The following is a 26,993-nucleotide window of genomic DNA, read 5'->3' on the forward strand; positions in this document are numbered from 1 at the left end:
TGGTTACCAAGTTCCAAAATGCCCAATGTCTCCCAGCCTTCGACTTTTTGAGGTTGCTAGGCCTCATGGCATCCTGCATTTTCCTAGTGCCAGAGGCTCGCCTGAGAATGAGATCCCTCCAGTGGGCACTGAGGACTCAGTGATCACAATTCTCAGGAAGAATGACAGATCTTCTTCAGGTTCCCGACAGGGTGGCTCGAGACCTTCAGTGGTGGGCATGTCAGGAGAACATTCTGAAAGGAGAACAGTTTTGGCAACCCTGGCGGGAGATAATAGTAGTCAAGGATGCCTCACTCACGGGGTGGGGAGCCCACGCCAACGACTTGACCATCAGCGGTTGTTGGTCTCCATCGGAGTCCAGACTACATATCAACCTGTTAGAGCTGAGGGCCATCAGACCTGCGCTGAAGGCGTTCCTGCCAGCTGTACAAGGGAAGAATGTCCTGATAATGACGGACAACACAGTGGCCATGCATTACCTCAACAAAAGAGGAGGCGTAGGATCACTACCCCTGTGCAGAGAGGCGATGCAGCTCTGGTTTTGGGCAATCCAAGAAGGGATCTCTCTATCGGCAGTTCACCTAGCCGGAGAGAAGAACTTGACAGCGGACGCTCTGAGCAAGCATAGCACAGTCTCCCACGAGTGGGAACCAGCTCAGGAAGTCCTTCAAGAGATCTTTGCCCTTTGGGGAACCCCTCAGGTGGATCTGTTCGCCACCAGTGTCAACAGGAAGTGCGGTCTGTTCTGTTCAAGTGAATTTCCCCCGAGAGGAGCTCTGGGAGATGCGTTCGTAGTGGACTGGGAGTTTCCGCTTCTGTACGTGTTCCCACCGGTCCCTGTCATTCCTCAAATGATCAGGAGGTTGAGAAGATTCCAGAAAACCATGATCCTAATTGCCCCGGATTGGGCCAGGAGAATGTGGTACCCGGACATTCTAGACTTGTCCATCTGCCCTCCAATTCGACTTCCACTCAGAGAGAATCTACTCTCACAGAAGGGAGGTCAGGTTCTCCATCCAGACATCAAAAACCTCAACCTTCACACTTGGCTTCTGAAAGGCTAAGGTACAAGGATTGGGACCTCCCTGATGATGATATGGAGGTGTTGCTTTCGGCAAGGAGGCCAGCAACAAAGTCTTTATACCGCTGCCGTTGGAACAGATTTTGCAGCTGGTGTAGAGAAAAGAATATCGACCCTTTTTCATGTGGTACACCAATGGTTTTGTCCTTCCTACTCTATTTGGCGAATTCAGACTTTCAAGTTGGCACCATTAAGGGCTATCTCGCAGCGCTATCCATCTTTAAGCGCACTGAGGAAGAACCATCCTATTTCAAGTTACCCTTGGTAATACAGTTTCTAAAGGGGTTAACCAACGTTTATCCCCCAAGACCATTCCAGGTTCCCCTATGGGATTTAAACTTAGTCCTAACTTTCCTGATGGGCACACCTTTCGAACCACTCCATTCTTGTTTGTTAAGATTTCTTACCCTTAAAACTGTTTTATTAATAGCTCTTACATCTGCTAGAAGGGTGAGCGAGTTACAAGCTCTTTCTTGTAAACCCCCTCATACAATCTTTCACAAAGACAAAGTTGTCCTGCAAGTGAAGCCTAATTTCCTCCCAAAGGTGGTTTCTGAATTCCATATCACTCAGAAGATTACCCTGCCATCTTTCTATCCTCCTCCTCCTCATCCGGGAAAAGAGGAAGAGAGGTTACAAAGGCTGGACCCTAGAAGGGCTTTAAGTTTTTACATCAGTAGACTGGCCAGGATAAGACAAGCAGACCAGCTGTTTGTAGGCTATGCAGGTCTCAAGCTGGGGTTACCGATATCTAAGCAAACCATTTCCAGATGGATCATTCTAGCCATTTTGGAATGTTATAAATTGGCAGGAAAAGAGCCCCCTCAAAATCTTAGACCTCAAAAGAGAAGTGCCGATTAAAGACATATGTGCGGCTGCCACATGGTCGTCCGTCCATACCTTTACACGATTTTACAACTTGGATTCCTCCTCCAGTCAAGAGACTTGGTTTGGAAGGGCAGTATTGCACTCTATTCATCAATAAAAGGAAGCATGAAGTTAGTACTCCCACCTCCAATAACAGAATACTGCTATGGGAGCCTATCTAAGATAAGGAATACGTCGGAGGACACAATCCCTTCGAAGAACAAGTTACTTCTTACCTTGTAACACGCTTTCGATGGGATGTTCCTCCGACGTATTCCTTATCGACCCTCCCATGCATCCCCGCAGTACTACTTCCCTTGTTGTTGCAGCTTACGCTCCTTCAGGGTGATTAGACTAGTCCAGACAGAAAAAAAACGGTGGGCTACAAAACGGAACTGAGCAACGAACGCTGCGCGCAGCCTTTATAGGCAGGATGACGTTGACGTTGATACGGCGGCTGTCGAGGGACATCGACTCGGCGGATGTCGACGCGCAGCGGCCTCTAGAGAAAAATTTTCCGAGGCCAGCAAAGCTGGAAGGAGATATCTAAAATAAGGAATATGTCGGAGGAACATCCCATCGAAAGAACGTTACAAGGTAAGAAGTAACTTGTTCTTCTCCTCTAAACCAATTGCTGTCCTCTGGGTTATACTGCCACCAGCCAATAACAGTCCTCTCCCTAAGCCCCTCTCCTGGCAGCCATCTTCAGATTTTGACCGCACATTTCAGTGTTGGGAGTCCTCGAGTTTTGCTCTGTGAGCTACTTCTAAATTCTTTAGAAAGAAAAACTTTCTATTTTTTTTCAAAAAGAGCCTGTGTGCTCCTCTCTCCATTTACCGACAGCGGGGATCTGTTTGTCTGTGAATTTCAGCGAGGATGGTTAAAGTTTCTTCAAAGTTTCCAGAGGCCATAGGGCCTACTTCGCACCTCCGACATGACAGAGGAGAAGGAAGGAAGATCCCTCTTCAGGCCCTGCACCAAGTGTGGGCTACGGAACGTGTTTGTGGAGGACAAGCACCGGCAATGCCTCTGTCTTAATCCGGACCACAAGGAAGGAGAATGAGAGATCTGCCTCGGCTTCTCCTAGAGGACGACGAAGGATTGGCACAGAAGACGGGCGGTGCGGCTGAACGCCAATGCCTCTGTCACGTGCGCCGAGCAGGGTCATGCCTCACGAGGACCGGCCTGTCTGAGGAGCGGGCTCCTAAGTCCATTTGAGGGCGCCTCATCCGTGGGGGCCCAAGACAAGGACAAGCATCACAAGTCTGGCTCCATTGGGGTAGCCGCGCAAGCGGGTCCCGTGATGGGCAGGGCATGATCAACATCACCATCCGCCTCCATCACGAGCCAGCAATCAAGCTCCTCGAAAAGGAAGTCGTCCAACATGGCTAGGCTGCGGTAGAAGCCCGAGAAGCCAAGGACGAAGGAGAAGGCGGCCGACCTGCCCAAGAAGGCACAAGCGACTCAGGAGAAGTCTTCATTGACGATTGAGCTGGCGGCGACTGCTCTCACGAAGGCGAAAGGGGTGGACCCCGTGAAGGTAACCCCTACAGCCCCCAAGCTGTCAGTACCTCGGAGGCGAGAGGCCTCCGTGGTGACTGGGGCGGAGCCTGCTAGCACGACAGTCTTCACACCAGCCCAGTGGAGGGATGCATCTCTGGACATCCTATGAACCCTACACCCTTTGTTGGAAATCCAGAAGAGGATGCCACAGTGCCTAGTTCCTATGGCCCCCTATCAGCCTACGGCTAAGGGGAAGCGTCATCTGACGCCCCGGTTTCAGCTTCCACATCTGCGTCAGTTGCACTCCATCCCCCCCCCCCCCCCCCAGTGGACCCAGGCACAGGGATGGATACGGCCACAGCAACATGATATCGTCACAGCGGGTGGATCTTCGCATCCGAGGGCATCCCCGCCAGATGAGGTGGGGTAGTTCCATACCATGGTCTCCAAAGCTTCCAAGCTTTTCCAGCTTGCGCCTGTGGAGAGCAAGAAGGAGTGTTTCCTGTACCAGAGGCGTGAGGCCAAAAGGAAGACCATCCTGGCGGTACCACTTCTGGACGACGTGTGGTAGGTGGGCCTGGCCCCTTTGAAGAACTCCTTGCATTGCCCCTGCCAAACAGGATAGGCTGGAGAAGAAGTACCAGTGACAGTCTGCACCCAGGTGGCTATGGTCTCAACCATGGCTCGCCAGACTCTATGCTTTCAGCGGCTGTGAGGAGATGGTCGGCAAACCCTTCCTCGTCATCCTCAGTCCCTCTGGGACAGCGAGGGGAAGAAGATGGATGCCATGGAGATGAAGGTTATTTACACTGCAGCATCCACGATCAAGGTGGCCAACGCACTGGCAATCTTAGCCAGGTACGACAGAGCTGTGGTACAAGCTGGGCCAGATTCTGGAGTTGCTCCTCGATGACAAGAGGATGGAGGCAATCGCCCTCTTCCAGGAGGGAGCGGTGACTCTGGACATCACCGACACAGGGTTCTGGCAAATGGGGAACAATGTCTGCCTTTGTCTTCAAGGCAGACTGAAGGCCATGAATTTCTGCCATCAAGGCGGATACAGTGACGGCCCTTGCCCTGGGCACACTCCAGGACACTGCTCTTCCTTTCACTTCTCAGGGGGGAGGTCAAGCAGATCAGCGAAAGGTTTCTTCTCATCGTGAAGCCAGCCTTCCAGGTCCACAGGCCAGGAAACCTACAGAGATCGTTCCCAGGCCTATGGTGGAAGTGGTCAGCGCCACAGTCGCTCTCAAGGCAGGATGCCGGTGCCGAAGCAGGCCTGAACCTGCCAAGTCAGGCCCCAACCCTTGCACCCCAGTGGGAGGCTGGCTGGATTTGTCAGCGAGCGGGAGAAGATTGCCACTGACAGATGGGTGTTGGACGCCCTCGCCCATAGACATACCCTGGAGTTTCAGCACAGATGTCCGCAAATCCCGCCGGTGGCCCTACAGGAGCAGCACATCCCTCAGCTCTTAGAGGGGGTAGGGACCATGCTACAAAAAGTGGCCATAGAGCTGGTTCCACGACGACTCCGGGGTTCCGGAATCTATTCCAGATACTTTTAGTCAAAAAGAAAACTGGGGGTTGGAGGCCTATGCTGGACCTATGTCGTCTTAACAAGTACCTAAAGTCCCAAAAATTCAGGACGGTCACGTTGCAGAACGTGCTCGGCCAACTGGAAGGAGACGACTTCTTGATGTCGCTTGACCTGGAAGACCCTTACTTACACGTCCCCATTCACGAGAAGCACCGGATGTTCCTACACTTTGTAGAGCAGGGACAGCACAACCAGTTCAAGGCACTGCCCTTCGGCCTGAAGTCGGCCCCCAGTGTGTTCACGAAGTGCCTGGCACCGTTGCCGGCACTTTTGCATCTCCGGGGGATATACGTGTACCCTTACCTCGACGACTGGCTCATCTGGGCCGGTTCATGAGAGTTGGCCGTCGGACACACTGAGACGACCGTCCAGCTGCTGACGGATCTGGGATTCTCCATCAATTATCCAAAGTCCTGCTTGACACCATCACAGAACGCAATGTTCCTAGGAACCAGACTCAATACAGTCTACTGCCTAGCGTTGGAGAGGATAGCAGCCATTCTGGGGAAAGTGCAACGGCTGTTGTCACTGACGACAGCCACGGTGCGGCCCATCAAGTCGCTCAGCATGATGTCATCTTGCCTCTTCCTTATCCAGCTCTGCAGGTTACGGATGCAACCTCTTCAGGCGTTCCTGGATGCCCGCTGGATACAAGTGTCGAGGAGTTCTGTCGGGTGATAAGGAGATGGGGCATTCACTGCAACATCGCCTGGAGCACAGGGTTTCGAAGCACCTCATACCAGGAAATGGTCACCACAGACGCTTCCTTGGAAGGGTGGGGAGCTCACATTGGACGTTGGCACACCAGAGCCCAGTGGCTGACGGAGGAGAAGGATCTTCACATCAATATCCTGGAGCTGCGGGCAGTGTTCTGGGCCCTCAAGTCCTTCCTCCCGTCTCTGATGGGCAAGGTGGTGAGGAACTTCATGGACAACAACACCACAATGTTCTACATCAGGAAGCAGGGAGGCACTCGATCACCAGCACTTTCCAAAGAGGCTCAGGACTTGTCGGACAAGAGATGTTCCTTGTTCCTTTTCACCTGACGGGGGTCAAGAACACCATTGCTGACTCCCTCAGCAGGGAGTTGAGCTCCTGTCGTGAATGGGAACCTCTGCAGGACCAGGTGGACTGCATCTTCAAGTAGGGCAGGCCCCAGATCGATCTGTTTGCGACTGCAGCGAACTTCAAATGCCAGAAGTTAATCAGATTCCACCAACTGAGGAGCCTGGGGGGCGCATTCTCCTTCCCGTGGGAAGGCCAGTGTCTCCTACTATGAGTGATCAACACGCTCAAACAGTGCAGATGCAGGATGATACTTATTGCTCTGGCGTGGCTGAGGCAGATTTGGTACCTGGACCTTCTCAACCTGTCAGCGTCGCCGTAAACTACCAGTAGTCCTGGATCTTCTCACCTGAGAAGGAGACTCAATCCTACACGACAACCCAGGATAGCTGAACCTGAGGGCTTCTATATTTTGGAGGATATGAGTTGCCAGTGGACTGCAGGGAGGTCCTTGCCAAGGCCACAGCGTTGTCAGCTTTGAAGTGCCACAGTCACAAGTGGAAGCGTTTTGCTACGTGGTGCCGGTCGCAGAAGATCACCCCTCTGAGTGTCATGGCCCCAAAGATTCTTCCATACTTGTTGTCCTTGGCCAAGGCAAGACTGGTGCACGCCTCTATCATGGTGCATCTCCCGCTACAGCAGTTCTCCGGGAAGATCTTCTCTTTGATCTCACCGTCTTGTCAAGGAGTTCCTCAAAGGGATGTTTCGATCTTTCCCGCTGGTGAAGGCCCATGCCCTAGGGTGGGAACTCATCGTGGTTCTGATGAGGCCCATGGAGGGGTGGGGGAGCCCTTCGAGCCTATGCATCAGACCCCTCTCAAGTTCCCCTCATGGAAAACGTCTTTCGTTGTGGCCATCACCTCCGCCAGGAGGGTGGGTGAGATTGATGCCCTATCCTGCAAACAACGATATCTGACTTTTCATGAGTCTAGGGTGGTGCTGCGGACGCACCCCTATTTCATGCCGAAGGGGTGCTTCTGTGTTGCCTGTGTTTTTCCCATAGCCTTAGTGACCTGCTGAAAGGGCCTTGCACTCGCTGGACATTGCTTGTGCCCGGAAGTTCTATGTGACGCGCACAAAGAGTTTTTGGAAGACTTCTCAAGTGTTCATGAACTTTGGTTGTGTGAACCATGGGAAGGCCTTGTCCAAGGCTTCCGTCTCAGGGCTACATCACACGCTGTCATTGTTTGGCGAACTGACTGCTGCCTGGCCCTCCGAGAGCCCCCTCCACCAGAGCAATTGCTGCGACGACAGCGTTCCTGTTTGGTGTGTCCCTGTTGGTCATCTGCAGGGCTGCTACGTGGAGGTCCACGCACACCTTCACGAGGTTCTACTGCATCGACAAGGATTCCAGAGAGGAGTCCAGAGTCTGCCAAACAGTGCTCCGCAACCTGTTCACTTGAGGTTTGTCTGTTCCAGAGGTAAGAGTTATTGCTTCTGTTGAGCCTTGCCAGCTCCCGTGGTTGTGTAATGTTGTACTGTTATTTATTCATGATTCACGAGCATGTGAATCCATGCCAGACCCCATGCTGGAGAAGGAAAAAGTGACTTGCCTGTAAAGATTGTTCTCCAGCATGGGTCTGGCATGGATTCACATGCGAACCCTCCCTCCTACCTCTATGCGGCTCTTCTTGGTCATACTGCCACTTGACTTGCTTACCAAATCTGAAGATGGCTACCAGGGGAGGGGCTTAGGGAGAGGACTGTCATTGGCTGGGGGCAGTATAACCCAGAGGACAGCAATTGGTTTAGAGGAGAAATACAGTTTTAAGTGAAAGTGAAACTGTTTTTCTTTTACCGAGGATTCCCGGCCTGACGACTGGGAATATTCACATGCCAGACCCATGCTTTAGAACAATAGTTACAGGTAAGTAACTTGTTCCTTCCTGACCTGTTAGGTCAGGAACTGCCTTATAAGGTCATGTGTTTGCCCCGGAAAGAGTTCCAGTGCGTGTGCCAGTGCAGGTCTAGTGCTAGTCTAGTGGGACCAACTAATCTCGACGCCTTCTTGAGGATCCAGTGCCTCAGAGCCTTCTAAAATGTCCCTGGACTGCCTGGTGGACTGACCAGCTCTCTCGTGGGCGATCTTGTCCGGGCCGCCGGTGTTCCGTGTTCTAGCCAGAATTTTGGTGGTCGCCAGCTTGTGCCACAAGTCTCATTCTCCTTTAATTCCTGCTTCCTGTCTTCAAGAGAACCTGTCCTTGAGCAGCTTCAGTGACAGTGACTGGAAGGACACCTTTTTTTCCGCTGCAAACAGTGATTAGCACTGGCACTCTCCTTTCTCCATCCCGTGAAGTGTCCTGAAGAGGTCTGTATCGTTGAAATCTGCATTTCTTTGCCGACAGAGATTGCATCTTGAGGTTGCACCTACTGGATTTATCCTCGAACTTGAAACCCCTGGACATCTCTCACTGGAACAAAGGACAGAAGATAACGTTCCCAGCGACATCCAGTCGGCCCATCTAGATCCCTGGGAAAATCAGAGTCTGGGGGAGTAAGAATATCTGTGAATATTCCTCACTCCCCGACTTCCATAGTGTAACATTGAGAACAAAGCCCTTTTTCGAATGGATTGTGCCCTCCAACGTATTCCACATGTTTGACATGTATGTCCACAGCTGTGCTACTTTGGACATTTCTCGGCAGAGGGCTTCCTGCGCCGATGGCGTCGGGTCGATGTCCCTCGAATGCCTCCCTCGAGGGCAACGTCACTGGATGTTATATATAGGATGCACGGCGCCCATAGCCTCAGTTCTGTTTTTTCGGCAAACGTGTTTGCTTCGAGAACTCGGTGCGCCTCGTGTATTCCTCGTGAATATGACGTCGTCTTCGACCCCTCCGACTACGCGATCTGGCATTAAGACTTGCCGGGTCTGTACATCGAAGATGTCAATTACGGACCTGCACTGCATTTGTTTGTGGTGTCTGGGTGAGAGTCATGACACTGACGACTGTTAGAAATGCAAGTCGCTGACTGATAAGGCCTTGCGGTAGCGTAAGGGGAAGTTACAGGTTGATAGGGGTTCTAAACCCAGTAAGTCCCGTAAATCTGCGAAGGGGATGTCCACCGATGATTCGAGGGGCAACTCTCCTCGTCAGGAGTCCCGGGGATCTCGGTCCCAGAGTGGGTCCCGCCATTCGTCCTCTTCGTCTCGGCATTCCTGGATGCGCTGTCACCGGTCTCCTTTCCCATCGCCCTGGGAGGATGGCGCCGTAAGGAAAGTGGATTGTCCCACTAAGTCCTCGACTCCAGAGGAATGGACAGCTTTCAGGGAGCAGATGCTAGCGATTTTTCAATCCCAGGGCACAGTTCCGTCCGTGCCTTCAGAAGAAGCCAGCAGGGAACGGTCTCGGTCCGAGTATCGCGCACCTTCGGGCACGGGTCCTCAGAGCGATATTCATCGGGAACTGTCGAGGTCCTTTTCGGACAAGGTTCAGGTTGATCGCCAGAGACGTGCTGCATCCAAGTCTCGGTCTTCGTCCCCGGCGAAACCGCAGAAATCTGGTAAGGGCTCACAGTTTGATTTGAATTTGCAGAAAAGGGTGGTGGCTGCTTGGCAGACCCCGGAATCTCTTCTGGCGGTTAACAAGTAGTTAACTAAATAATACTGCCCTTCCGGTAGCGACCGAAGCTACCTTTCCTCTTACCCCACTCCCGAGAGTTTGGTGGTTCAGGAGGCTACGGCCACCTCGAGGCAGGCGGCGTACCCTACCATCCCTCCTGATAGGGATGACAAACGCTTCAATGGTTGGGCACGCAAGGTGTTTTCTGCAGGGAGTATGGCGCAGAAGTCGGCCAACTCCACTTGTGCCTTAGCAAGGTTTCCACACACTCAGTGGAATTGATTTTCTCTAGCGGCTGAGCATATTCCCGAGGGGGAAGAAAGGGATGGGTTCCTTGCTCTTGTGCAAGATGGCAAGGATGCCATGTGTGAATCCCTTCAGTCGGGATTCGACACGGCCGACAGTGTTAGCCGGTCCATGGCTCCGAGCACCGGTACACTCAGGTTTGCGTGGTTGCAGAAGTCTGGTTTTGCTCCGGATGTACAGACCCGTCTTCTGAACATGCCCTTTGATGGCTCGCATTTGTTTGGCAGCAAGGCTGACCAGAGCCTTGAGAGGTTGCAGACCTCAAAAGCTGCTGCTAAATCTTTGAGTGCAGCTGTGCGTCAACCTCTGCCTTTTTGTCCTAGGGGACAACAGTGAAGGGGGGGGGTTCCTTTCGTTACTACTCCTTTTGGTAGGATGCGAGGAGCCGCCAGTCAAAGGGGTCAACGTAAAAGTACCCGTGGTGATTGAGGAAATAGAGGTGCCAAAGCCCTACAGGCAGCTGCCGCAGCTGCTCCGAGACAATTATGAGGCCATGTTCCATTGTTTGCCGGTTGGGGGCAGACTGTCTCAGCTGCTCCGAGACAACTATGAGTCCATGTTCCATTGGTCGCCGGTTGGGGGCAGACTGTCTCAGCATCTCGAAGAATGGCGAGCTGTTCCTTCGGATGCGTGAGTTCTGGATACAATAGCCCACGGCTACTGCCTTCCCTTCCTAAAGCGGCCTCACGACAATCCACCGGGGACAGTCTCTTTGAAGCTTCCGGATCCGCTCCTTGTGCAGGAAATCTTGACCCTGCTGGAGAAAGGCGCTGTAGAACTGGTGCCTGTAGCGGAGAGGAATAAGGGATGGTATTCCCCATATTTATTTATTGCAAAGAAAGACGATTGAGACCCATCTTGGACTTGCGTTGGTTGAACAAACTCCTCATGTAAGACAGAGTTCAAGATGGTCACTCTTTCTCAGGTCCTCCAGGCCCTTCGACTTCAGGGTTGGTTGGTGTCTCTGGACCTACAGGATTCTTACTTTCTTGTGCCAATTCATCCAAAGCACAAAGTACCTGAGGTTTGCTGCTGGCAGCTCGCACTTTTAATTTCGGGTCCTGCCATTCGGATTGACCTCCGCCAGAGAGTCTTCACCAAGCTAATGGTGGTAGTTGCAGCGTAACTCAGGCAAGGGGAGGATTCACGTCTACCCGTACCTGGATGACTGGCCGATATGTGCGCGTTCTCCCAAGCAAGCGATGTATCGTCTCAGTCCCACCTGCCGCTCCCTCCGCAAGCTGGGCTTCTCCCTCAATTTCAAGAAGAGGCATCTGACACCTTCCCAACAGCTCCAGTACATCGGGACTGTGTTGGACACGTCCTTGCAAGTGCTCGCCTCCCAAGGTGAGGGCTCATCACATTGTGCAGATGGTGAACTAATTTCAACATGCCCAGCGTCTTCCGGCTTTCGAATTCTTAAGGTTGCTCGGCCTCGTAGCATCCTGCATTTTTCTGGTGCCAGAGGCCAGGCTGAGGATGAGATCCCTGCAATGGGTCCTCAAGATGCAGTGGTCACAATTCTCAGGCAAGATGTCGGACCCCGTTCAGATTCCATTCTCGGTCTCGCAGGATCTTCTGTGGTGGGCCAACGATGGGAATCTGATGAAGGGGGAGCCGTTTTGGCAACCGTGGCCAGAGGTGACAGTAGTGACGGACGTTTCCCTCACAGGATGGGGAGCTCCTGACGACGATCTGACCGCCAGCGGTCGTTGGTCTCAGTTGGAGTCCAAACTCCACATCAACCTGTTAGAGCTGAGGGCCATCAGGCTGGCCCTGAAGGCTTTTCTGCCGTATGTGCAGGGGGAAGTGTGTCCTGATCATGACGGACAACACAGTGGCAATGCATTACCGCAGCAAAAAGGGGGGTGGTGGTAGGGTCACTCCGGTTGCACAGAGGCGATGCAGCTCTGCTTCTGGGCAATCCAGCAAGGAATATAACTCTCAGCAGTACATCTGGCCAGAGAGAAGAATGCGGTGGCGGACGCTCTGAGCAGTCAGAGCATGGTCTCTCACGAGTGGGAGTTGGCTCAGGAAGTCCTTCTGGAGATCTCACCCTTTGGTGAACCCCACAAGTGGATCTCTTCGCGACCACTGCCAACCAGAAGTGCGAGAGATTCTGCTCAAGGGAATTTCCTCCGAGAGAAGCCTTGGGAGACTCATTCATCGTGGAGTGGTCATTCCCACTTCTGTATGCGTTTCCTCCGGTCCCCATCATTCCACAGGTGTTAAGGAGGTTGCGGAGGTTTCGGATCCCACATGATCCTCATTTCTCCGGATTGGGCCAGAAGAGCGTGGTACCCGGACCTTCTAGAAATGTCCATCTGCCCTCCACGCCGTCTTCCCTACCGAGAGGATCTTCTCTCTCTCTCGTGCGATGGGTTGGGGTGTCGGGGTTCTCCATTCAGAGGTCAAGACTCTCAATCTTCATGCTTGGTATCTGAAAGGTTGAGATACAAGGATTGGGACCTCCCTGATGACGTGATGGAGGTGTTGTTTTCGGCCAGGCGGTCGGCAACCAAATCCCTGTACCGTTGCCGTACGTTTTGCAACTGGTGCAGAGGACATGGTGTAGATCCCCCACAGGGGCCTTCAAGTAGATACCATTAAAGTTTACCTTGCTGCGCTGTCTATCTTCAAGCGCTTGTCTGAAGAATGTTCTTATTTTAAGATTTCTTTGATTTCCCAATTCCTAAAAGGGCTCATTAATGTGTTCCCTCCGTCACAATTTCAGGTGCCGGTTTGGGATTTGAATTTGGTCTTGAAATTTCTGGTGGGTGCTCCATTTGAACCTTTGCACTCTTGTCCTTTGAGACTGTTGTCTTTCAAGACGTTCTTCTTGGTTGCAGTTACATCCGCTCGCAGAGTAAGTGAATTGCAGGCACTTTCATCTAAGCCACCCTTTACTGTGTTCCACAAGGATAGGGTTGTACTGAGGGTACGTCCATCCTTTCTACCTAAGGTAGTGTCTGAATTTCATTTAAGCCAGAAAGTGGTACTTCCTGCTTTCTATCCTCCTCCTCCTCATCCTGGTAAGGAAGAGACGCGGCTCCATAGGTTGGACCCTAGGAGAGCTCCGAGCTTTTATATTTCTAGGATGTCCAGGGTCAGAGTGGGCGATCAACTCTTTGTGGGGTGTGCTGGTCACCGATTGGGCCAGGCTGTTAACAAACAGACCTTGTCCAGGTGGATTATCCTCACCATTACTGAATGTTACAGATTTGCGGGCAAGAGCCCTCCTGAAGGGTTGCAAGCTCACTCCACTAGGGGTGTGGCTACTTCACAGCCCTGCAGCGGGGAGTTCCTATTAGGAATATTTGCAACGCAGCGACATGGGCTTCTATCCACACCTTTGGTCAAATATTACTCCCTGGATACGCTCCATGGTCAAGATATGACCTTGGTTAAAGCGGTTCTGTATTCTTCCATCTGATTGGGTATTCTAAATTCTTCTCCCTCCTCCATTTTCTGATACTGCTTTGGGAGTCAGAGACGTGGAATACGGTGGAGGACACAATCCATTCGAAGAACAAGTTACTTACCAACTGGTAACGTTCTTTCAACTGGATGTTCCCGCAAAGGTATTCCACATCGCCCTCCCAGCCTGCCCCTCTGGAGAATTTCCTATGCTATTGCAGCTTGCGTTCCCTCAAGGCTATGTGCAGTGAAGCAGGCATTGTGTATGAGCATGTCACACGTTATGGAGAAAATAACATAAACTGAGGCTACGGGTGCCGTGCGTCCTACTTATAACATCCGGTGACGTCCTCGACGGAGGCCTTAGAGGGACATCGACCCGACGTGATCGACGCAGGACGCCCTCTCCGAAACATTTCCGAAGTAGCACAGCTGTGGACATTACATGTCAAAGATGTGGAATATGTTGGAGGCACATCAGTCGAAAGAACGTTACCAGTTGGTAAGTAACTTGTTTGTCTCATATCTCCCTCTTACTTACCTTTGGTCGTCGAACTTCAGTCAAGTATCCTGCCCCTGGGTTAGCCTTGGGTCCGGTCAATAGTTGCAGAACTTTTAACTAGTTAGCAACTTTTCTGAATCACCAACACAAATCCAATGAATTTCTTGAGAGAATACATACATTACTGTGAGAAACTTTGTGTTGGAACCTGCGATTTTTGGGCACTAGGCCCTGTTGGGCAGAATCCTGTGCAGTGCCCTTAGGGACCACTACACACAATTTAGACTACAAGTGGTAATACAAGTTCACCTTTGGTACAAGCCTGTACTATGTTAAAGTGGTAGCAGTAGCGGAGCAGCCAGGCTTACCTCAAGAGTATATGAGCAGTAGCAGAGATTACACAAAGGGACCACAATTGCTGTGACTCAAGCAAACACTGACTCAAGGTTTCAGGTAAAAAAAAATAAGTACATTTATTTTTAAACCATCTGTAAAACACAACACTTCTGTAAATTCAAAACCACACGTAAAATACACTACAAACAACCAATTCTCTTGGCACAGAATAACTCAAGGTAAGTACCTTTATGTTTTGGAGTACCGGTGATGTGAAACAAGACGTTACTGGGAATACATATGCTCAGTCTTTAATTGACAGCTCAGTCGTATTAAAGAAACACGTATCCGCGGTAAGAAATGTTACCGGGGCAAAAACACACTTAGCACCTAGGCTAACCAGAGAGAGTTGGGGGCAAAAATCATAGGCAATACTTTTGTCAAGGCAGACAGAATCAGAGAACACTCGCTGACAGAAATACAAAAGTCAATAGGCCGGAGCCAGTGTCAAGTGGCACCGGGTTCCTGTTGTCGAGGATCACACAGTCAGACAGTTCAAGATTCAACGTTGCCAGGAGTACTTGGATATTGTCAACAGAGGAAGCAAAAGTTATAAGGAGGGGGGAAGACGAGGGCAAGCCTTGGATGAGGAGAAAAGGGATTCACCCTAGTTCCTCGAAGCAGAACACAGTACCTTATTCAAGGAAGAAGCTGGTGCCACGGCAGTTGTTCCTGGTAGTTTCCTGCAGACCCACGGTTCCTGGAGCTTCGGTCGTGGAGACGAGAAGGACGATGTCTGGAGGGATCTGCACTACTCGGGGATGAGGCCAGCAGCAGCGACGGCGAATAAAAGGTGCGCTCCTTGAAAACAGGAGAGGCTCTTCAGATGGCTATCCGGACCACTACAGCAGTGTGCAGCGATTTCGACCATAAAGAGGATCCTCTGGCTGTGGAAGATGAGCTGGTTGACCCCACCGGGCTCAAGGGAAGAAGACTCCGGACTGGATCTACTCTGGTTGACGAAGGGTAGATAGCTCAGGACTGCAGCAGGGCTTCACCGGGACAGGGTAGTTGCAGCAGCCGTCTTCTCCGCTTCTCTTCGGTTCCTTGTAGTTCCAGTGGCGACTCTGACTTCCAGCCCAAGAGTCCTGCCTTTTATGCGAAAATCCCCCATTCACACAGCCTGGCTGTCAATCACGCAGCAGGGGGGTTGTGCAGCCCGGACAACCACCTCAACCAATCATGGCAAAGTGCGACTTGGGTATCCTAGGATACCCTGTGCAGGGGGTGACTACACCCCCCCTCACATTTAGCCCACCTAGACACCTAGGCACCCAGAGGATGGCTTCTTGGCAGAAGCCTGCCAAAAGACGGTGTACAAAGAAGGCAAACCTGGTTTGCTGGGCAAAGTAAAACACAAGAAGGACTTTAACAACAAGAAATGGCGAATAAACCCGACCGGAGCCAAAAGAAAGAGTATTTGGTCAAGCGTGTTTATGTTCGAGGCTAATATAATAGCCTAAAACAATGCCACGTTTATATAGTATAGTCGCGGTAGAAAAGTTAGGGTAGATACCACTGCCACCAGCCAAGTCTAAATGTTAAAAGAGCAAACCAATGCTCCAGGAGGGACAGATAAAAAGGGCTAAGGATAAACCCTTTCTAATACTCCATGTAAGATGAGGTGTACTGGATCTGTGGTTATTTGACTATGTAAAGTTAATGGCAATTTTACCTGTTTCTGGGGGGCAGTAGTCCGCCCCAGAAAAAGGAATCATTGGGAAGTCTTAGAGACAACCATGTGTTACCGCACTGAACGGTGCTGTGTAACACACACAAGTTGGGCTCATGGAGTGGTGTGCTCCAGAGCCCAAGATCCCACAACAAGTAGAAATGCACATGACAAAACACAGGTAAGAGTGGGGAAAAAGAGGCACACTCTTACCAAGTGGAAAAAATAAACTCCAGAAATCCAGCAAAGCTGCTGGGGGACTCACTAAGTGAAGGAAATTAGCCATAGAATGGGAATTCTCCCAAACAGGCCCATACATCTTAGGGTTGGACTTCTAAAGTATAGAAATTGAATTTATGACTGGTTGTCATCATTTGAACTGCATCTGCATTACTTGTTTTACATTTTTAATTGTTATGTATGGTGCATGAACTTACTGTTTGTATATATTTGTATTATAGAATGGTGTGTGATTATCCCACTTGCTCATTTCATTTTTCAGTGTGTTCTAAAGACCTAAATAAAAAACAATATTTTTATAACTAACTGCCTAAACTGAATTATTTTATATTATTCTGTGTAGACTCAGTGAGGGTCCCGAGACTAAGCCTTAACTGCTCTCCACTCTACTTTGATCAGGTTTTGGCTAAACTCTGAGCTCCCTGTTCATAACTATAGTGGCCTCCTACAATCTGTCTGCCAGGCCTAATTTTAGAAATCCATCTTAACAGGTGGGACAGCTTCTACAGTGGCTTTCTTTCTGCACACCCATCTTGGGCCCGTATAAATAGGATAACCTCTCCTTGAACCTCTTTTTCTGAAGATGACTTGTAAGGGGGGGACCTCATGGACCAACTGCATTAGGAAGTTCCTGACAGACTGGGGGACCAACTACCTCCTATGGTCTTCAACCGTAGACTATGGGCTCACTGTTTAGGGGCCCTTATTCTAAATCCTGTTTCCCAAGGGGCTCATCCTCTCACTGGGAGCAAGCCTGTCTCCTTAGGGCTTCAAGAGATTAACATTCTCTTCGATCAATGTTGAGGTCTACCCTAAAGGGAACCCCCTTCTGCAAGTAAACTATGCAGTTCAACGTGCTCCTCCGGGTTAGGAACCGCAGGCAAAACCACCTCTTCCTCGTCCAGTTTGGGTATAGAGTCTGGAACTAGAACAGGGGCTGAAGGTAGGTGCCTTAGGGTTAGACGTCTGCTTCCCATTCTTTGTTTTATTTTTTCCTCGTAGGTTCACCTTTGGCTTGGGCTGTGCCTTAGGCTTGGGTAGGGCATTAGCCTTTCTTGCTTGAGATCCATTAGTTGAGGGGCAGGTCTGTAGTATCAGCTATTAGACCTAGGGCTTTGATGTAATTACTTAGCAGCACTTTCCATGGGCCTTGCCTCTGAACACTCACAGGTATCCTAACAGTCTTACCATTTAACTGATAGTACTACAGGCATTACTGGTAATATCTGAGAGGGAGCCATCAACCAGTTTAGTAGCCCTCCGGGGAGCTATGGGAAGTTAGTCTTGGTTTTCCCGATGTGAAACCTACCACTGTCTTGCTTGTAGTGTTATCGGGTATAGAAGCATAATGATCTGCAACCTGTTGCTCCCAGGATCTAGATTAAAACCCTGTGGGAACAAGGGGTCTTCAATAGTGGTGTGCAGTCTCAAACTCCAAATTGATGGGCAAAAAAACAGGGGCAGTTATGGACAGCTACCAACTCTTTGTGCAGTTGCAGGAGGTGAGGGGGCATGCGTGCAGTGTGGTAGTCTTTGGTGTCTAGTTTTGCTCTGGCTAGCAGCAGTTCTGGACTCTTGCAAGATGGTCTGTTCCAGTGACCACCCAGTTGGGCTGGTTTGACGACCATGGACAACTTTGAGTGGGTTGGAGGACCCCTCAGATACTTTGGGTGCAGTGAGTTTCTCAGGTTTTCCTGCACAGCCAGGCTGGCTCCAGGCCACAAGACAGTCGAACACAGGTTACAGCAGACCCCTATTCACAGTCTAGTGTGGCAGAAGTAGGTGACTAGGTTAGGGTCCCACGAGGAATTAATCTACAGTTGCTGAAGCCTCTGGGGAAGGTAATGTTCAAGCAGCAGTGATGTCGCTCCTGAGAATGGTCCAGGCACTGGGGAATTCCAGTGACCCTTCCAAAGTCCAGAATCATTACATTGTGCAGGACTTCAGAATTATTAAGCCCGCCAAACTAAGGGAGGAAGGTACATGGGGATGGTCTCCACTTATCGCTAGAAGATAGTCCAGTGGCTAGCTTTGGCTACGTTGGTCTGTAGCTGTAGTACTCACCATTCCTTCTTGCTTTGTTTGAACTCTGGTTTCCAGTGAGCGACAGAATGGCTCCAGACCCTCTGCTTGTATCCAACATCCAGGCTCAGAACAGACCTAGTCCTCCAATGGTAAGAATCTGCACTATTTAAACAGGCAGAAGCTGTCCTTGACAACCGACTTCTCCAGGCTAGAATGTGGATTGGGGGCCAAGACCCAGTTTTGGCCATTTCAGAGACTCGTATCATTGACCAGGAGTCGATGGCCAAACACCACAAAATCTTTTTTCTTATCTGAAAGGTCAGGAAGATGTCCAAAACGCAAGATGACAGTTAGAAAAAGACTTGTACTTCAGTAAGCAGCCCTTTTCAGTATATAGTACTCAAAAAGGCATTATCGTGGTAAAAACACTGGTGGATGGTAGTGCACCAGAAAAGACAACATATGGTAACTGTCACTCGCCTGTTTAGTACACATGAAAACGTGTATAAAAAATGTACTCGCAGTAAAAGGGACACAGCGTTTCCCAGTAGCATCCCACTTAGTGTACCCAACATGAGTAAAGTATAAAGTCAATGAGTGAGGGTAAAAAGGTACAGTTCAATTGCAGATGTGCTGGGCCCCATTAAGGTCAATGGAGGGAAATTGCAAAAAGCAATAATTTCCATATCATTTGGCAAACAGTGATTGTCCACAGGATGTCGGAGTGCACTTTGCCGTAGTTTCATCGGGCACTTTTGTGTTGCTGAGTGGTAGCCTAGTCATGGATATATGACAAGCCTGCTTAACACTGGTAATTGTGTGTATCAGAAGTCTGGGAGTTTACAGTACAATCTTTATCACAATGAGAAAACAGACTAGTATTATTAACAAATGATATGCAGAGCAGCTACCATGACGGGTCAAGTATATCCCTGCAAGAGGCTCGCTTTCAGATTGTCAAATTTTCCTGATCTTGTGCCTGCGGCTATTTGAAATGATTATGAATCTTCAAGGAGTATAGATCGGAAGAAAACTTTATCAAATGTAAGTAACTCATTCTTTAGTTAATGTGGTGCTATTTGTGAAAGAGCGTTTTTTTTTCTATCCTCGGTTAAGTGGGGTGTACTCTGTGACTGAGATGCCCTTTGGCTTGATTTATGCCAATAACCTGGCGTTAAGCTCCTAATGGATTAACATAATGTGCCATTTACCTTCTCGGCTGATTAGTTTGATGCTAGGCTTAGTCACGCTTTGCTATGGTCTGATTTGCTGCTGCCTCTTGATTGATTGGTTGGAAATGCTCTGTGTGAGTGGCGGTACTAGTTTGCGACCCTTCAATCCCCCTAATACATGTTACCGGCAGGCAGCGCAACAGCAATCCATATCTCCATGTGGCTGTAGAATATCATTCCAGGTGAAAGCTAAGGAAGATAGAATGTGTGTGGTTATTTACATAAATCAATACTTGTTTCTTTTTGTACAAGTCCATTTTGAAATTCGGTGAGCATGGTGTTGGGCCCCTTTTTGTAAAGGAAGCTACAGCAATGTGTATTTGTGTACTCTTAACGCATATAGTTAACACTGAGTTTTATCGCATAGAACTAGCCAAATTAAGTAGAAAGTGGTGTATGTCCTTTTTGGCATCAGGTACTCTGCACTGAGTACATATAACTTATTTGAATGTACATTGCAATTTTTTGTCCAGACTCAGCTTCCAGAACTTGATACAGCCGAATCGGCCAGAACAATATCTTTCATCACGTGGCTCAGAGAACAAAGGCCTTTCTTTCCAACATTGCACATAATAAGGTGAGTTAATTCATATTTTATACGCTGGTGTATTCAGTAGACTCCCTTGGACAAGTGCTAGCATTAAAAGTTGTCTAGGACCACAACATTTTCAGCAGACATTACACTATCAAGTTATACATGGTCTCAATCCATCACATCACGTTAGCACATATGCGCCTCCCACCTTTTACACAGCTATGTATGGTCCACCTAACGGCTGACCCACACCCACGCTACCACAAAACAATCTTCCTCCATTGCATCCCTCCCTCCTATGTTTGTAGCATCGTGTTCCCTCTTTCCCACCCTATCTTCCGTGCACTTGTTTTCTTTCCTCCAGCAGATTGTATGGATATTCCTGGCACTGGCATACTATGCAGCTGCATAGACCAGTCTTGTTGCTCTAAAACGACTTTGGCGGTGTCTTGGCGCAGTATAAAAGCATATTAACATAACCTTTGAGATCACCAACTTAACGTATGTCTTTTGTGGCAGCAAATATGTTGAAGTATGTTTTAATTTGCACTGGAATAGGGAAACTTAATGACAAGTGATTGCAGTGGTAAAAAGCCAATCCACTGTAAGTGGAAAATAGATTGTGTACTGGTTTTTCTTTTAAAGCTTGCAGTGAGATTTGCTTAGTGTCGTCTTAGTGCTGAGAGTTGCAGAAAAAACACTCAATATGTCACTAGATTGCCAGTGATCATACCAGGTGTTTTTCAAAAGTTTAATTGGTGTGATCCAGTTTCCTTTTAGTTGCACAACTTTCACAGCATCTTTTCTTTTGCGAGCAGTTACCGACATTCACAAGTTTATTGCAACTTGTATTCGATTGATGTGATGGCGCAGTGGGATGATATGTCTTCCTCCATTTACACTGGGTTGCATTCTTTGAATGGTTAGATAATGGAGCATTCCACTTTCTTTAAATGCTGTTCGTCTGCTTAATAAAAGCCATTTGATTTATCAAAGTTGACTGTAGAAACAAAACATCTGTGTACAAAACAGTTTAATATTGATTAGGGCTGCAGAGCTTGTCAAGTAGAATTTAGCCAGGTGTCCACAATGGCCAACAATTTTACACGTTTTCACTATATTGAAGTGGTCTGGAAAAACATGGTTGACTTTTACTACACAATGGGTGGACAAGAACAGACAAAATCATAGTTTAAAAAAATATATCTTTTAATTGAATGTTTTTATTTATTCTAAGGGACGAGAGTTCACTAAAGCCAAGCTTCCTTCAGAACATGATAGAAGACCGAACGGAATCAGCCTTATCTTACTACGAGTTTTTGCTTCACATCCAGCAGCAAGTGAATAAGTAAAACACTGAGGGGATGCAGATCCCTTCATCGGACTGGAAGTGACTGCAGTGCAGACAAACTATTGGGCTGTAAAATCTTCCTTTTGTATTGTTAGCTTTGTGGGCCTCGTGCTGTTAATACAATATTTTTCACTGTGATTTCAACAAATCAAAGCAAATAAAGGACCGCTGCGGGACTGAAATGAGTGACTGCACAGTATAGTTACTTTTTAAATCAAGGCGTAATGGAACAAGATGGTTACCTTTATCTGCTGCAAAATATATTTTGATAAAGTTGCTGTATGAATCACAGAAAAATGTCTATTGTAGAGGTGAAATACATTTTGTAAAATAAAGATCAATCTTTGTTGTTCAAAATGTAAATTTTTCTTTTTTTATTTTCTGTCTTTTTTTGTAATATCTTGCTGCTAGCTGAAAGTTTCCAAATGTAGGTAGGGTGCAAATGTTGCAGAGAAATTAGCTTTTCTGTATTTGAAGCCCACATATTACGAATTGAATTCTTCGGTCACAGAAATAAAACTGACTGGCAAGCATAAGAAATCAGAAATGGCTATTAGGATGTACTCACAAGTGCATCCCTCACATTCATATTTAATAACCCATTTTACACCTATAAATAAGTGTTTCTTAAAATAATAAAAACGTGGGTTATCATGTAAATAGAAGCGAAGTGTTTTTTAAGGCCTAGCTTAATGAGACCAATAATTTGTTTGAATCTTCAAAATCTATTTACCAATCCTCTGTTCCCATCCCAAGGCATTCTAAATGTCGTTGATATACATTTCTTTCCCTACGCAGATTGATTGTGGGACAATTGTAGCAGTTTGCTTGTGCTGCAAAAGTGTAGTGTGAACCTTTTCTTGTACCTGGCCACAAATGATCATAATTGAGGTAGGCAAGCCTTCTATTAAAGTGGGAGAATGCAACAAACTCTAGTGAGGATTCCCACTTGATGATCCAGTTTTGGTATGCATCACGATTGCAATAGAAAATATGCATTCAGTTTGTGGAGTTGTGCTGTTAAGCGATAAAGGGGCTGTAAAGTTCAGTACAAGTTTCGGTAGAGGTGCTTTTGATGGACACAAAACTGTCATCTTTGTATATGAAAGGTAGCAGTGGAACTTCAGCAGAATTAGTAAAAACCTACAAGTACAAAGAGGTAATCATTGCAAAAAAACTGCATTTTATGAGGGGAGATAAATATATATGCATTATCAGTAAATCTATTTCAATAAGATACTTGAAGCGCCTCCTTATGAACCACCAACTTGTATGTTAGTAAAAGGCAGAGGGATTCATTTTTATTTTATTTTAAATGGCGACTACATTGGCTTTTTATACCAATCAGCCTGCACACACCGACTCTTTCACCACCACACGAACGTCGGAGGTGACGTCTGCGTGCCTATTTTCAATTTTGCACTTCTATGAGATTGTCATTGAAGTAGTTTATGTAAATAGGGCCAGAGTTATGTATGAGTCAGTGGGAAATATTACTCGTTTGCCCTTGTTTTTATCCAGTACGATTGTTTGTACAAATGAAAGATGGTGAGGCCAAAAACGCCAGAAGCGGATGAACCCTTTTTTGGGGGTAGATGGCTTTTGAATTGTTCACTTTTATTGGAGCAATCATAATGTGGCGTTTTGAAATATTTTTTTAAATATTTAGATGCGTTGACTGCCTTCTCATCTTGTGCACCTGGTCTTAAATACATCGTATAAATGACCCATTTACAACAAACCCTCTTCATTATGCTTTGAATCACGTGAAAAGTGGCAGAAATGTTTGTAAATTTACACCTATCATAAGTGAGGTTAGATGGTATTTTGGATTGAAGTCAGACAGTCAAGCTTGAATAAATGTGCTCTATTTCTCACTTTTTTTTTGTTTAGTTTCACCACAAGTTTTATTCATTGACAGTTTCATTGTTCGACATCACCATTCACTTTTTGTTTGTCGTGGCCATTATAATGTTTACTCACCATATTTTGAGTGGCTGTCTTAACGCTCTTTGGCTGGTTTGCAATACCTAGTCATTGTAGACTACTTTTTTGGTTATTTTATTATAACAGAATTTATAATAATGGGGGGGACCATCAGATGTGATTCAACCTTTTATGTTCATCATCACAGTTGTAATCCATATAAAAGGAATTTAATTTTGTAAAGTAGTGTATAATATTGTAACATTAAATCCTTGTTCTGACAAAACTCTAAGCATATGTATGGATCTTTAATGTGATAATAAAGCTCCTGCCCATTTTAATCTTCGCAAACGAGATTTACTTTTTACAGTTTGTAATATTTTTTCTTGTTATATTTCTGTAAAGAAAGTCATTTGTAACACATGCAAATGATTATTTTATCTGTGCTAATTTATCAAATTTGGCTACTCAATAAAAATGAAATGAAACCCCTTGCATCAGATTTTCCTTTTTTCAAAGCACTTGCATGGTAATTCATATTGAAGGGCATGATTATTTGTGGATGTATAACTGAATACGTGAATCACGGTCAGTTACTCGTTACTTTTTTGAATACAGGAACAGTAAATCTAAAGTGCAGTATTGGCCTTATCTACCTTATTAGGGAATTTGTTTAGCTGTTCCTGCATCGTGAATGATTATAAGCTGAACATGAAGTGTAAATGTTAATGCTTTTGTGCTCCTTTTAATTCGTTTTATGTGATGCTTCCAACAAATAAGCACTTTGTTAAGCAAGTTTGTCAGCAGATTTGTATTACTCTTATCTTTTTATAGAAACATTTTCTACCTCGCAAGTTACACAGCCTGGCCAGCAGGTTAAAAAAAAATAAGCAATATTAAAATGGATCCGTGTTTGTGTGAAAGGTCCAGACCTGCGTACCAGAGACCCATGATCTATGGCAGTCTGCTGTTCCTTTTGGATGCTGCTCGAGGTTGATACAGACATTTGAAATTGAGATCCCAAATTTTGATGTTGAACTAACTGGTCAAACTAGGAAGCTTGCTGCTTTTTTTAGGGTTCCAATGCTTGATAAAACTAGAGTTCCTGCATTTTGGTTTTGGAACCTCACCCAAATCCTTTTAGAAGATAACTTGTGAAATGCTAATACAAGGAGCATACAGTGGGTCACAAAGTGTATTCTAGCTGTCCTAAATAATGTGTGTGGTTTCCTTCAAGCCATGTTCATAAATGGTATTCTTGAATTGACCTCATCAGATTTAGAATTCCCGAGAGGCATTGAGTCCTGCAGTCAAAGAAAGGATTAGAAATTAAGACCGGAATATAAATATATACATATAACAGGTTGTGTAATAACCACCCTTCCGAAAGTTAAGACTCCGGATATGGTGATCGACCAGGAACTTAGCATGAAGTCTCATGTAAGTTACTTGGTCTCGCCCCCCTCTTATATAAAACTGCTTGCACAGTTGAGGCTTTTTTTTTTACACACGAAAACTGTGCAATTATTGCATGGGCAGTTATCGGTGCCAAGCTAGATTATGGCACTGGCATGTTGCAGGGCGCGAGCATGGGAGAAATCATGCGCCTCCAGGTAATCCAAAACAACGCTGTGAGAGTCGGAGAGGGCCTGAGGAGGAAGGAGCATATCTCAGAAGCCAGGGGGACTTTGCACTGGCTGCCTATAGCCAGCAAAGTCAAATTCCGTCTCCTCTGTATTATGTATATACAGAGTGAGCACAGCCTACCTTTCTAATCGCCTCTCTTGGCTACTGGCACGAAGCGCACTTAAATCCAATAATCAGAAACCTCTACAGGACCCAAGGGCCAAGCTTGATGTGGTCAATCTGGGATCTTTTGTCTATGCTGCTCTCAAGAGCAAGAATGCTCTGCCCCCTGACCTGATACAGCGCCAGTCTCTCTCTAAGTTCAAACATGGACAAAAAACACTGATGTTGTATTGACCTTGCTCAGGTTCTGATGTTGCATCTCTGATTATATGTTGTATGTGGTGTCTGTGAAGTCCTGTTGTATGTTCCTGTCTGCGCTAATATACCTCTGGGCCTGTGATATGCACAATACAAATGAACATAAATAAATAAAACTCTTGCCATACAACTTTAATAAGTTTGCTGTGGGACTTGGATGTTTGTGTCCCTGCCTTGCCTGTCCCTCTGATGTCACTGTGAACTGTATTTTTTTTGCACCAGATATATCAATGCCTGCCAGATATATCAATGCCTGTACTATTCTCCCTAGTTTTACAATTAAATATGTATGCCATCCTGTGTTTTTTCTTTATGTTGCAAACCTTTGTAGTCGGCCTCTGCTTTTTTTTTATTTCAATCAAGGATTGTGTGAGAGTCAGTTTGCCACTGTTAACCTTCACAGAGGCTCATTCTGTTCAATCGGAAATGTTGCACTCAGTTGTAGAATGCACCCGGGGCAAGTATGATCATTCTGTTACTTCTACGTCCTCTTCCCTTTTTTCCATACCTGTGGGACTGGAGTTTTTTGTACAACAAAATCCCTTATTTCTAATGTATTGTGTCCTCCCACGGATTGCTCATCTTGGATAAATTCTGCGGCATCAGCAAAACCTTGGAAATATTTTCACCACCAGTGAGTGCTGCACAGATTTGAGAACCCGTCGACTGCCCCGTGACCTCAGTTCCTTTTTTCTCTGAATGCGCAGCACGCAACAGTCGGAACACTTCACACCTCAGAAATGCAACCATTTTCGGAAATACTCCCAAAATCTGTTAATATGTCGACACCAACGCCCTCAGGCTTTAAGCATTGTGAGGATTGCAATGCTAAAATGTTGATCACTGATCCTCACCGGATATGCTTGTAGTGTCTCAGCACTGATCATGAGTCGAGGCCGATCGACTTTCGGAGAAACCCAAAAGAAAGTAGAGAGAACCTAGGAGATCGCATTCCGAGAGCGATAGCCATCACTCATTTTCATCCTTGACGAAAAAGAGGACAAAACACACTTGTCTTCAGAATCCGTGCTAGAAAGATAGGTAGGGTACCTTACAACCACTTCAGCAGAGAAATAACAATTCAGGTGAAAAATGCTTGAGGTTTTTGAAAAAGCTGCCCCATCGGCCTCTTCGGAGACAAGGGTGAAAAAAGGGTCAGAGCCCACTGCGCATGCTAAAGCCGGCAGGGGCTCTAGTAAGGGCCTGCCCAGTACGCCGAGAGACCAGAGTACGATGCCACAAACTTCTGAAGACCCCCCATTGTCGTCGACAGCCATCTCTGTATCCACACTCTTGAATGCAGACCCAGCGCCTTCTTCAAGAGGCCCATCATCGTCTAATCCCTTTGATGCCACGATATTCAATGAAGTCAAGGGGAGACTTCATGTCCTCCTTAGATGGAATTCTCAACGATGAAGGAAAGGAAATCCCTTTTGGGCTAGGACCCATGCTGCTAACCAATCCTGAAGAACGTTTCTTAAAAGAAGCCATGATTGAAGATTTAACTGCAGATCTCCATAGGTTAAGGGGTCTGGAGACTTCCCCTGGATGTGATCTACACCAGCAGGACCCCCATGCGCATCCCAATGCAGCATAGAGTTCAGTCATGGAGAGGGTGACTGAGGCCTTGGGGCAGTAACCCCTCACCAAGATGGTGACAAAATATGATTTTACAGATATTAGAGTCAGGGGCCCAGTAAGGGAACC

At 47.3% G+C, this 26,993-nt stretch overlaps 1 protein-coding gene across 1 annotated transcript in view; it reads left to right on the forward strand.

Annotated features, from left to right (window-relative positions):
- The window catches only part of SEC24A (SEC24 homolog A, COPII coat complex component), a 1,330,430-nt gene extending 1,308,714 nt beyond the window's left edge, over positions 1 to 21,716 (forward strand). Inside the window, exons 22-23 of the mRNA XM_069652570.1 lie at positions 19,941 to 20,044; positions 21,240 to 21,716. Of these exons, the coding sequence (XP_069508671.1) occupies positions 19,941 to 20,044; positions 21,240 to 21,354 (219 nt within the window). The 3' untranslated portion in view covers positions 21,355 to 21,716. The remainder of the gene's footprint in view (positions 1 to 19,940; positions 20,045 to 21,239) is intronic.
- Positions 21,717 to 26,993: the final 5,277 nt, after the last annotated feature.

The sequence above is a fragment of the Ambystoma mexicanum genome, chromosome 3p, assembly GCF_040938575.1.
Source record: "Ambystoma mexicanum isolate Mex_15411 chromosome 3p, UKY_AmexF1_1, whole genome shotgun sequence".
In the NCBI taxonomy this organism is placed as follows: domain Eukaryota; kingdom Metazoa; phylum Chordata; class Amphibia; order Caudata; family Ambystomatidae; genus Ambystoma; species Ambystoma mexicanum.